The sequence below is a fragment of the Argiope bruennichi genome, chromosome X2 (genome assembly GCF_947563725.1).
Source record: "Argiope bruennichi chromosome X2, qqArgBrue1.1, whole genome shotgun sequence".
In the NCBI taxonomy this organism is placed as follows: Eukaryota; Metazoa; Arthropoda; class Arachnida; order Araneae; family Araneidae; genus Argiope; species Argiope bruennichi.
In genome coordinates this window covers 51295170-51308376 of record NC_079163.1, presented here as the reverse complement: position 1 = coordinate 51308376, position 13207 = coordinate 51295170, and the positions used below count along the sequence as shown (strand labels likewise).

General features: G+C 30.4%; 2 protein-coding genes across 2 annotated transcripts; both read right to left on the bottom strand.

Annotated features, from left to right (window-relative positions):
- Window positions 1–262: 262 nt before the first annotated feature.
- LOC129959772 (uncharacterized) lies at window positions 263–1222 on the bottom strand. Its single transcript, XM_056072665.1, has one exon. It carries the CDS (start codon window positions 1220–1222, stop codon window positions 263–265), a length of 960 nt encoding a protein of 319 aa, XP_055928640.1.
- Window positions 1223–12247: 11025 nt separating this feature from the next.
- LOC129959771 (uncharacterized) lies at window positions 12248–13207 on the bottom strand. Its single transcript, XM_056072663.1, has one exon. It carries the CDS (start codon window positions 13205–13207, stop codon window positions 12248–12250), a length of 960 nt encoding a protein of 319 aa, XP_055928638.1.

The window sequence follows — 13207 nt, the reverse complement described above, 5'->3', positions numbered from 1 at the left end:
GGAGCAATATTTTTGGAATTAAAGTTATGGGGGCAGTAATTCCAATAGGGTCAAATATTTTGTGACATTTTGAGAGAATATATCTCTTTGTTACTTTCACAGATTCACTCTGCGTGTCACTTCTGACATCAATTTTTAACGTGTCCCTTTCAATGTTCCAAAGAAAACCAAGAACTGGAACGTCTTGTAAGGTAAGAGAAGCATCTTGAGATTCATTACAATTGTCTTTTAAGGACTCAAAAGAATTGTATTGCCAGCCACGTCAATCAAATTTTCCGAGAGCCATGACTTTTGTGGATTCATTTATAAACTTTGTCAAGTCAGCTTCGCTTTTAACACTAGCCACACAATTGTCAACATACATAGATTTCTGTAGGTGTTGAGCTGTCATCTTGTAGCAATCAGAAGCTCCATCTAATAGGTGATTCAATGTCGCCCCTAAAAGGAATGGACTTGATTTGATCCCAAACACTACGCGGCAATGTCTGTAGATTTTGACATTATTTGATTGGTGGCAAGAATTATTTTGCCACCAAAGAAATCGCAGATAATCCTTGTCACTGTCATTCAGCTGAATCTGTAGAAAAGCTTTGCGTATATCGGCGATCACACCATACTTTCCAATACGAAACCTATTTATTAGGGATGGAATAAGTTCCACAAGGTTTGAACCTGTTATTAGGCAGTCATTTAAGGATGGACTTAATTTCGATTTTGCAGAACCATCGAAGACAGGTCTCATCCTTGTTGTTGAATTATCTTTTATGACAGGTCGATGAGGAAGATAGTGACACTTAGAGTCCTTGAGATCTTCACTATTTAACTCTTCAACAATACCTTCTTTCTTCCAGTCTTCAAAAACATTTTCATAGTCCTGTAGAATACCAAGATTTTTGATTCTATCAACTGTATTTTTCAATCTTTTCTCAGCAAGAGTTTTGTTCGAAGGTAGAACAGGGTGATCTTCTAACCATGGTAGTGAAACAACATATCTACCATCTCCATCTTGTTTAACAGAATTCAAGAACAGGTTTTCGGTTTCTTTCTCAATTTCCATTTGACTTTGTTTATTTGCAGGATCCAATATTCCAAGAGTGTCCAAACTCCAAAGATCACTAATGCTTTTATTGTTCACGTGTAAAGACAGTACTGTCATGTAGCTGTCATTTTTCACTTCATTTTCTAATTTTCCCATAAGAGTCCATCCAAGTAGCGTTTCCATTGCTACTAATCCGCAACTTTTCCAGTAAAAAGTTGACCGGCTATATCAGCACCTATCAACAAATGCACTGAAGACATTGAATCATAGAGACAGACTTCTTTGTCACTAAGAAATATTCCTTTTTCTTCAATCTCTTTGTTCCAAGGTCCAGAAGTCGCTGTTGGTATATCAATACATATTGTCTCTTGATCATAAGCTTCGAAAGAACACTGATAGTCCTTTTAAAAACTGTTTGCATACACTTTGTATAAATGATGTTTCTGCTTACTCTCTATACCACCAAAAAGATTGTGGATCATCTTCAGCTCTAATTGGTTCATAACTCAATTTAGAAGCGGTTGCTTTAGTTATGGAAGATTTTTGGTTGACTGTGTCAATTAACGCTCTCACAGGAAAATTGCCGTCATTACCATAAAGATATACTACTAAAGTTTGCAGAAGAACATCAGCTGAACAAGTTGGATTCGCCAAGGTATTGTATTTTTCCTTTGAATTTGCCACAGCCTTGTTGACTATTTTATCGGAACCAGTGGATTCAAAATGCTTCATTTCAGGACACATAACATTATAATGTTTTCTTTGACACTGGGAACATTTAATTTCATTTGTACACTGCCTTACCATATGTCCAATCCTGAAACATCGATAACAGCATTTCTTCTTTGCCAGCAAAGTTGTTTTTTCCTGTAAATCTAAATTCAAAGCAAGTTTGCAATTTTCACTTTCATGATTCTTTTCGTTGCAAAAAACACAATTAGTAGAGCTTTGACTTCCAGCAAAAAGCCCGGCAGCAGTGTGCATTGGTTTTTTTCAATGAGTAAATCTTAGGAACAGAAAACCCTTTCATGGCCAGACTAATTCGTTCTTCTCCGTTTTTCAAAAACAGCATTAGTTTTTCCAATCGGGATTCTTCTTTTTTATCACTGTAACTATTATTCCTTTGCTAAGCTCTGAGAACTTCCTCGGATAAACAAGATTCAACTAAAGGAAAGTGCATAGCTGCATATTTTTCAGTGGTTACTCCAAAACTTTCTAAAGCTCTAAGCTGTGTCTCAATCCAATCGTACAAAATAGGACGTTTTAACCTTTGATCCCTAGAATTCATAGAAATTGTTAACTTCAAAAGTTCCCGAACATAGAATTCGACAAGTAAGTCATCTCGTCCAAATCGAGATTTTAACGAGTCTATTGCTTTGTGATAATTTTCCTTTGAAGGTGGAAAACTTTCAACTAACTCTCTAGCTCTAGTAGAAAGCAATGTAGCTTGTACCAAATATTGAAGTTTATCAGCCTCGTCAATATTTGGGTCACTATCAATTTTACTAAACTGACCCCAAATTGGCAACCAGTCTTTGATTTCACCACCAAACTTTAATTCCAGTAAAGGTAACTTAAATTTTCTTTTAGAAATACTCTGAACAGAACTAGAGTCATCACTTTCTTCATAGTTATTACTTTCCTTTTTAAAAATAATGTTGATTCGCTTAATTCATCTGCAGCTTATATTCATCTGCAGCAAAAGTTTCAGCATCCAAGTCATCTGGTTTCGTTTCTGTTTCAAGCAACATTAAATTCATAATTTCATCATTCAGTACACAAAGATCGTTATAATTTTCGCCAAGTAGCTCAAATTCGGCCAATAAATCAAAATCGTCCGTTAAATTGGCACCATCTTTAGAAATCACATCATTAATAGTTATATAAACGTGTAAATGCTGAACGTGCAACAGTTCTTTTCTTTTTAAAATTTTCCATTTTTATCTTAAACAAATTCAAAGTACAATAAATTACTTAAATTCAAAATTCACTTGCCCTTTTCTCACTTATTATCCACATCAAATTATACAAGTACTGTCGCGGACGCCATTAGTTACGTTGTACCAGCATTCAACAATACACAAACCGAAACTAACTTCAAATTACTAAAAAACGCTGGATCATCAGATTCTTTTGACATTAGCATGAATTATTATTGAAGTTAACAGTAAAGATTTATTCTAAAATGCTCTGTTTAGAAGAATGAAATTAAATATTTTGCGGATTCTTTGTCTGGATATGTTGCTGAATGCAACTCTCATAAGACATTTTTATACTAACCCTTTATTTATTGAGGGGGACTCTGAAAGCTCCTAATTTTTCTAAAGGCATATAGCATTGTGTTCTATATTTTGCGCAAAATTTAAGGTTTAATTTTTTATATCTTCCAAATTACGATTGAATTTTCAAATATTATTCTAATATTTGACATTTTAATGGTAAAAATAAAATATTTACATTACATCGGTCTTCATCGGGAATTCGTTTCAAATGTTGCAAGAGCAATTTATAATTAGTCAATGTTGATCTAATTTCTCATCAGAATGTTTGCTTCTATTTTACGCTGCTCTCTTACTGCTAACAGACGTATGTCTCTTTGCTCTAATTCTGCAATGGATCATGATGAATAACTTTAACAAAGGGAAAATGGTGATAAATAATTTAAGACAAAGAACAACAACAACAGCAAAAGAAAAACAAAAAATCAAGACGATTAAAAGTTCCAGACATTGCTTGTTTAAGTTAGAATTAACATTCACTTGAAGAAGCAGAGTCCGAATTTGTTAATTAACTTGTCTCTTTTTTTTTTCCCCTTCATTTTCTTAATTCATTATCAAATAATTTATTTGATTAAACACTTTGTGTAATATTGTTTATATATTTAAAGAAACATGTATAGTGGTACCTTACGTAATAAGCGAAATTCGTTCTAGAATCTTATTCGAAAAAATGCTACATCCTTGTTACGCACAAAAAAAAAAAAAAAAAAATCTATCCAGAGAAAACCATGTAAAACAGGACAGTCTGTCCCATTACACACACACACTGCATTTTAATGCATGCCTTTTTTTTACAAGAAAACTGTCTAAAGACATTTGTCTTTGGATACGCTTCGAAATTTAGCGAAAATGAAGAATAGCATTATTCGTAAATTAATTAGAATGTGTATAGCTACTACCTTATAAGGGTGATAAGACAGTAACTTTCAGTATCTCCCTTATTTCACTGGAAGGCTGCTGCTCTGTTGAAGTTGTGATTTTCTTTTTTCTAGATCAAATCTAATACTGCAACTTCTTGCTGCAGTACAGAACACACCTCCATAAAGTTTTCGGGAGTTCTTTCTATATTCTTCCGTCAGCTCAATGATGTCGTGCTATCCATCTTTGGCCACATAATCATGACTTCTATTTTTAGGAATTTTTTTTCACTATAATCCTGTTTCTTTGTTACATTTTGTCGATACCACAAAACAAAATTATGATATCACACATCATAACTAAATCTTTCAATTATTGTTCACTTGGTGTCAAATCGTGCTTGGTTTTTAATTTCGCTAAAATTCAACTTTATTTTACTGCAACATAAAGATATCTCTTTACAGAGATTATATATTCATTTGAACTTGAAATAAAAACTGATGTTCAATACACATTTTCATTTTTCAATTATTGAAAAAAATTACTACCTGCATTTTATTTACAAAAATGTTTAATAATTATGTGAAAATTTAAGAAATTATTTGCAAATTACTATCATTTCATTTTATTTATAGCATGATAATTCTAATTTTTATTATTTGGAGGCATTTTTTTTTCAATTGATAGGTGTTTACTTTTATTTGGTTTTGTTAAATGCTTAGAATGAACTGCTCTCTTTTTTTAATGGATTTGATTAATTGTCACATTTTATATGATACCAAGTATCCTAAATGATTTACATGAATATTAAATTGGACTTTATGCCACTGATAACTTAAACAATCTGATTGATTTTGCTCCTGGGTCAAAATATTGGCCTAATATTATAAAAATCTGTTTAATTTTGATTTACTAAGAATTTGGAATATTTAATTTTTTGCACAATAAGGTTCTTTTTTTGATACATTTCGACAGATACCCCATATCAAAGATAATTTACTTAATTATTATACAACACATTTTCAGTGAATGTCTCGTTAATTCTTCATTTAGTGTGAAATCACATTTTGTTTTTAATTTCACTAAAATTCAACTTCATTCCATTGCAATATAAAATTTCTCTCTATGCAGATTACATAATCATTTGATTTTAGAATAAAAAACTCATGCTGAACACACATTTTCATTTTCCAATTATTGATTTAAATTACATACTGCCATTTTATTCACAAAAGCAATTAATAATTGTATATTTAAGTAATCAGTTGCAAATGATTATCATTTCCTTTTGTTTATAGCACGAAAATTCTGGGTAGTTTCAAGTTGAGGAAAATGTTTTCCATAAAAGTTACGGTTTGTATATTTTTCTACTAAAAATATTCTCCATTTATAAATTTCATTATCTGTTATTTTTTGTAATTAGATACCAAGGATAAGATACAAGAATATTAAAATGGAATTCATACCATTAATAGCTTAATAATTTGATTTATTTTGCTCATAAGCCAACAAATTGAACTTATTATAAAAATATATTTAGTTTTGATTCAATAAATATTTCTTTTTTTTTTTTTTTTTTTTTTTGCTCAACAAGGGTTTTTTTTTTATATATATATATATACATATTGAATAATACAACATAACAAAACTAACTTGCATAGTTATTATTTCGCACATTCTTGATGACCTCATTTATTGTTCATATGGTGCCTAACCTTCATTCAGTTTTAAATTTCTGCTTTGAAAATGTAGCTTTATTCAATTGCAATATAAAGTGTTCTCACCATGTAGTTTACATATTCATTTGATCTTGGAATAAAAACTGATGTTCAACACACATTATCGTTTTCCAATTATTGATATAAATAGCATACTCCCACTGTATTCAAACAACAGTTTAGTAGTTGTATCAATATTGAAGAAATTATGTGCAAATTATTTTCATTTCATCTTATTTACAGCACATACGAGTCAACTTTTCAATTTTTAATTTGAATTTTCTCTTCAAATTCAACTCAAAATTTCTCTTCAAATTATTCACGTGTTTTATTTTATGTTGTTAAATATTTAGAAAAAAATTTCTTCTCTCTTTTAATGGATTTGACGACTTGTTATATTTTATTTTATACCAAGGATCATAAATGATTTACACCAATATTAAATTGGACTTTATATCATTGATATCTAAATAACTTGATTGACTTTGCATCTAGGTCAATAGATTGAACTAATATTTTAAAAATATATTTAGTTTTGATTTACTAAGTATTTAGAATATTGATTTTTTTGCACAATAAGCTTGTTTCTTTATTACATTTTGATTAATACAACAAAACAAAACTAACTTGCATAATTATAAAATAGAACATCCTTGATGACCTCATTTTTTGTTCATATGGTGTCAAAACTTCATTAATTTTTAATTTATGTTTTGAAAATTCAGTTTTATTTAATTACAAAATAAAGTTTTCTCTCTATGTAGATTACATATTCATTTGAAATTGTGTCACATGAAACGAGTTCCAGCAAAATTCACTTACTTGCTGGAATAAAAAACTCATATTCAAGACAGATTTCATATTTTTAATAATTGACGTTAATTACATTCTGCCTTTATATTTCAACATTTGTTTAAAAGTTCTATGAATATTTAAGAAATTATTATTATTTCCTTTTATTTTAGCATGATGAGTGATTTTAATAAGTGGAGACTTAGAAGTATTTTCTTTAATACAAACATTTCATGTGAACGGTAAAAGTAGAAGTAAAATATTAAAATGAGAATAATGAGATCTAATATTCTGTAGCAGAAGCAACAAGAATAAGGAATAACAATACATATAGAAAGTGATATGTAATTAGTAAATATTTATACATTTACAAAACAAAACATTTGTATGGGCTAAAGAAAAAGTATTTAAATGTTATTTTAATTGAATGATCTATAATTAATTATAATAGAAAATCTTTATAAAGCTGTGTTATGAAGTTTAATATCAATAGATAGATTCCTAAAAATTTATATTTTCATAAAAACCTCTTCTTTTTTAGCAGTTAGTGAATCACAAAATATTAGTTCTATCTTCCCTTTTCTGCTATAGTCTGTTTTGTTTGTTGCTTTTATTGATTGTTCTCCCATTTGTCTCACATGGGATGTATATAAAACTTTTTCTTTGAAAAACCTTGGTCATTGATCAAGGTAATTTTGTTTTAAAAATTAAATAAACATCTCAATATTTAAACCAATAAATATCATGGGAATGATAAAGGTTTCTATTTAAAAATAGTATAAAAATTTTTTGTTCAGTAGTTCCACCTTATGAAAATTTACTTAAATTTCACTTAATTTTTAAATGAAAATCTAATCCAAAAAAGCAGGTGGAGGCACTAATGCACAGATTCCTAACCTCCCAAATATATCTATTCTCAAATCTGGTCACTCTCAACAATTTGTTCTGTATATTGCTATTAGACACACAGATATTGAAACCTCCTTTCTCCTGGCTCATCTGTGGTAGACAATAAATCACTTTATTAATATTTTAATACATTAATTAAGATACTTTTAGATTTTAATATAAAAATTGACGTATAATATAAACTGAAATTTGTTATTTAATACACCATTTGTCCAAATATAATTAGAGACACACAATACTACTCTAAAATAATTTTCAACACTTTTCTGTTATATTGTGATATATTTAAAACCAATTACAATAAATAAATGGAAAAAGAAAGTAATAATGATATTTGTAATTCAAAGTAAGCGTAGGGACTCAGAAAGATGAAAAAAGCTAAGAGAAGTTATAATACAGTGACTCGCAATGATAAATTTAATCATTAAGAAGTATCCCTTAAATTAAGCAACAAGAAGAAAGGCCATTTTTTTTAAACTCAAGAGTTAAATGTTGAATGAAAAATCATCTATACTTTAATTACCCCTCAAGAGATTTAATGAGTGTTTTTCGAGATGATAATGCTAGACTCGTGTCTTCACTTATTTTGCATTTACATCACTTTATTTCTGCATTTACTTTGCGAGCATAAAATTAGTTACTCAGCTCATTTTCTTCAAATGCCTAGAATGTATCCGTTATTATATTAGAAATATTTTCCCACTATCAGCATTAAAATCTGATACTGTTTCATTGTATTTTGATGGCTATAACCCTTTTTGAAATGTTCAGAAGAGCCAGAACCTTTTCCACATAGGCTGGACTACGCTATCAGTAAAATTTTGCTCCCTATCCTAATGTGTTTCTTAGATAGAAATAAACAGGAATTCATTGTCAATATTTATGTTTCCAACTGTTCATCAAGAAACTAAAGACAAAAACCTGCAAGTAAACAGTATTTTCTTTAATACAAACATTTTAAGTGAAAGGTACAATCAGAAGAAATATTAAAATGAGAAAAATGAGATCGGACATTCTGTAGCAGCAACAGCAACAAGCACGAGAAATGAAAAATACATATAGAAAGTGGCAAGAAGAAAAAAAACATTGATTTTATACCGTAAGTTCATGATTTGTTGTATCATTTCTCGAATTCATGTACAAAGGTCCAAATTATAATTCATGTTACTTTTTTCTGATCCCTTTCATTAGAACACATTTAAATATTAAAGATAAGTGTTCATTAAATTTAAAAAAAACATTCAAAATATGAAAGAAAAACAAAAATATACACAACTGCTTCTTAATGTCTTAAGATTAGTTTCGCTCCTTCTTTGCATTTCAACCAAGTCCCTTTCATAACTTTTCATACTTATAAAAGGAAATGTGAAAAATGTTTATATTCAACTTGCAGTATTGCTAAAGAAATGCAAAACACATAAGGTCATAAAAAATTATTTTTAAAAATTCATACAATTAAATATTTACACACCAAATCCCAATCTCAGTTTTTTCGAAAGATAGATTAATTATTAAGTTCATCAGAGGGAAAGCAGATTTCATCCTGCATCGACATTAGTATGTAACACAGATATTAGATATAATTAAAATTCAAATCTAATAATAACTGAGTATACTTTTTGCGACATGCCAAAAAAAAAAAAAAAACCACTACATTTTAAAATACATTATATCTTAAAAAGCACTATTTTCAATCTTTAATCTTATAAAAAAGCTGAGAAAAGAATATACTGGAGTGAAAAACATAATCAGTCTTAATAACATACAGAAATGTTCGAATATTTCTAATGAAAAGAAAGTCTTAGATTTATTTTCTTTAATACAAACATTTTAAGTGAACAATACAATTAGAAGAAATATTAAAATGAGAATAATGAGATCGGACATTCTGTAGCAGCAGCAACAAGCACGAGAAATGAAAAATACATATAGAAAGTGGCAAGAAAAAAAACATTGATTTTATACCATAAGTTCATGATTTGTTGTATCATTTCTTGAATTCATGAACAAAGGTCCAATTTATAATTCATGTTACTTTTTTCGGATTCCTTACATTTGAACACATTTAATATGAACATAAAGTGTTGACTGAATAAAAAAAACTTGAAAATATGAAAGAAACACAAAAATATGCACACCTACCTCTGAATGTCCCAAGATTAGTTTAGCTCTGTAACGATTCGGTTATACCGAGGACTGAACAAGCATTGATTGGGTTTGTAGTCGAATAACATGACCACAAGACAGAAGTAATTACTTATGTCTCGTAGTTGTTAACTGGCTTATAAAACGTCACCACCCCTCGAGTGAGTCGGTGGTCAGACGAACGATATTTTGTCCTGTTTCTTGCTTTTGTTAGTGGGGTAATTGGCTGTTGCGTCTTACCCATTTTTATTGTCTGAATATTTATCAGCATTGTTTATTACCAGTTATATATTATTATTAATCATGATTTGGTGTATCATTTCTTGAATTCTGAACACAAAGTGGTAATGAAATAAAAAAAAAAAAAAAAAACTTAAAAATATTACAGAAAAACAAAAATATACACACTTGCCTCTTTATGTCCTAAGATAAACTAAGCCCCTTTCATAACTTTTCATACCTATAAAAGGAAATGCAAAAAATGTTTATATTCAACATGCAGTATTGTTAAAGAAATGTAAAACACAAACACATTAGACCATAAATAATTATTTTTAAAAATTGATAAAATTAAATATTTACACAACAAATCCCAATCTCAGTCTATTCCAAGGCCCGCCAAGGTTAAAAAATTAAGTCCTAAGCGAACCGCACATGTATAAAGCATCCACCCACACCTAAGAAACAGATATCCAAAACACCACCAAGAAAAAAACGAAGAACCAGGAAACCATCTAAAAAAGTTGCCAAAATCAAAAATACTGTAAAATTAATAAATCAAGCTGATAAATAATCAGCCAATAAATAAATCAAGCTGATAAATAATCAACCAAAAAATAAATAAATAAAGCTGATAAATATTCAGACAATAAAAATGAGTAAGGCGCAACAGCCAATATCACCATTAATACCAGCATTCAATAATACACAAACCAAAACTAACTTCAAATTACTAAAAAACGCTGGATAATCAGATTCTTTTGACTCGTAAAATAAGTTAGGATCTTTTATCACAAGTGGACACGTTTAAATTAAGGGTAAATAATATCTTAATTACTTCAAAGATACTTTTACTCTTTCAAATGAAAAACTCACATTTTGTATAACGAACACTCTATTCAAATTATTTACAAGAAGAAAGTAGAAGTTGTAGTTGTTCTCTTTTGACAAGAAACTCCGGGTTGAGTTGTATACAATTTCGCTCGCGTACGCAACACTCCTACCTTTTGAGTCTGAAATTTTAAAACTCAAAACTAAATTAAGATCAAAGATCAAGTCTCTTGACAGTTTTAATCCTGGAAATGTTAACCTGGTTTTCATTCTTAATAATCCATTTTGGTCAACAATATATTGGATATTTTTTAGACCTTCGTTCTTACCGGAAACGAATGATGTTTTTTTTACAATCAACACGATTTTTGTTTCTGCTTCCTTCAGTTTGTCAGGAGTCAGTATGTCTGTTACACGACAAGATTTTGCTAGTTTACTGTTTCTGCAAAACCTGATCATCCATGCATTAACTCGAACCAGCTTCTCAAATGACGAAAATCTTATTAAGAATTCTCTAATGTAATCTGACACAAACAGAGAAGTGACAACTGATTTTTTTTCTTTTCTGCATTGACGACATTCTTGTCAGGGGATAAATTAGACATGGGCCACAATTCTTCTTCCTCTGTTAACCAGGCTGGACCTTCCCACCATCTTCGAGCTATCAAAGTATTAACTGAACAGGCTCTCGAAGGTAAGTCAGCTGGGTTTATATTTCCTGGTACGTGATTCCATTAATGATATTCACTGACCGATTTAATTTCCTTTAATCGGTTCATTACAAACGTTGCCCATTGCTCATCATTTTTAATCCAATACAAACAGTTCATGGAATCTGACCAGTAATAAGCAGGTATGTCACCAAGTTCTTCTAAATCGGTGCAAATACTTTTAGCAAGCCTGAAGCCGATGCAACAACCCAATAGCTCTAATCTGGAAATGGAAATACTTTTTAGAGGTGCTATTCGTGATTTTGCTACTACTAAATGACAAGTAACTCCTTGTTGGTTCACAGATCTTAAAAAAATGCAAGTAGCATAGGCTTGTTGACTAGCGTCACAAAATACATGCAAACTATGTTTTGAGTTCTTATGCCCCTGAATCCATCTTGGTATTTCTAGTTTGTTTAACTGATGTAATTGTCTGTCCCATTTTTCAAATTTATGAACAATTTCTTCTGGAAGAATATAATCCCAATCAAATATTTTTGGAATTAAAGTTATGGGGGCAGTAATTCCAATAGGGTCAAATATTTTGTGACATTTTGAGAGAATATATCTCTTTGTTACTTTCACAGATTCACTCTGCGTGTCACTTCTGACATCAATTTTTAACGTGTCCCTTTCAATGTTCCAAAGAAAACCAAGAACTGGAACGTCTTGTAAGGTAAGAGAAGCATCTTGAGATTCATTACAATTGTCTTTTAAGGACTCAAAAGAATTGTATTGCCAGCCACGTCAATCAAATTTTCCGAGAGCCATGACTTTTGTGGATTCATTTATAAACTTTGTCAAGTCAGCTTCGCTTTTAACACTAGCCACACAATTGTCAACATACATAGATTTCTGTAGGTGTTGAGCTGTCATCTTGTAGCAATCAGAAGCTCCATCTAATAGGTGATTCAATGTCGCCCCTAAAAGGAATGGACTTGATTTGATCCCAAACACTACGCGGCAATGTCTGTAGATTTTGACATTATTTGATTGGTGGCAAGAATTATTTTGCCACCAAAGAAATCGCAGATAATCCTTGTCACTGTCATTCAGCTGAATCTGTAGAAAAGCTTTGCGTATATCGGCGATCACACCATACTTTCCAATACGAAACCTATTTATTAGGGATGGAATAAGTTCCACAAGGTTTGAACCTGTTATTAGGCAGTCATTTAAGGATGGACTTAATTTCGATTTTGCAGAACCATCGAAGACAGGTCTCATCCTTGTTGTTGAATTATCTTTTATGACAGGTCGATGAGGAAGATAGTGACACTTAGAGTCCTTGAGATCTTCACTATTTAACTCTTCAACAATACCTTCTTTCTTCCAGTCTTCAAAAACATTTTCATAGTCCTGTAGAATACCAAGATTTTTGATTCTATCAACTGTATTTTTCAATCTTTTCTCAGCAAGAGTTTTGTTCGAAGGTAGAACAGGGTGATCTTCTAACCATGGTAGTGAAACAACATATCTACCATCTCCATCTTGTTTAACAGAATTCAAGAACAGGTTTTCGGTTTCTTTCTCAATTTCCATTTGACTTTGTTTATTTGCAGGATCCAATATTCCAAGAGTGTCCAAACTCCAAAGATCACTAATGCTTTTATTGTTCACGTGTAAAGACAGTACTGTCATGTAGCTGTCATTTTTCACTTCATTTTCTAATTTTCCCATAAGAGTCCATCCAAGTAGCGTTTCCAT

Excerpts from the sequence above, each read along its gene's own strand:
- LOC129959771 (XM_056072663.1), bottom strand. The coding sequence starts at position 13,207 with ATGGAAACGCTACTTGGATGGACTCTTATGGGAAAATTAGAAAATGAA.
- LOC129959772 (XM_056072665.1), bottom strand. The coding sequence starts at position 1,222 with ATGGAAACGCTACTTGGATGGACTCTTATGGGAAAATTAGAAAATGAA.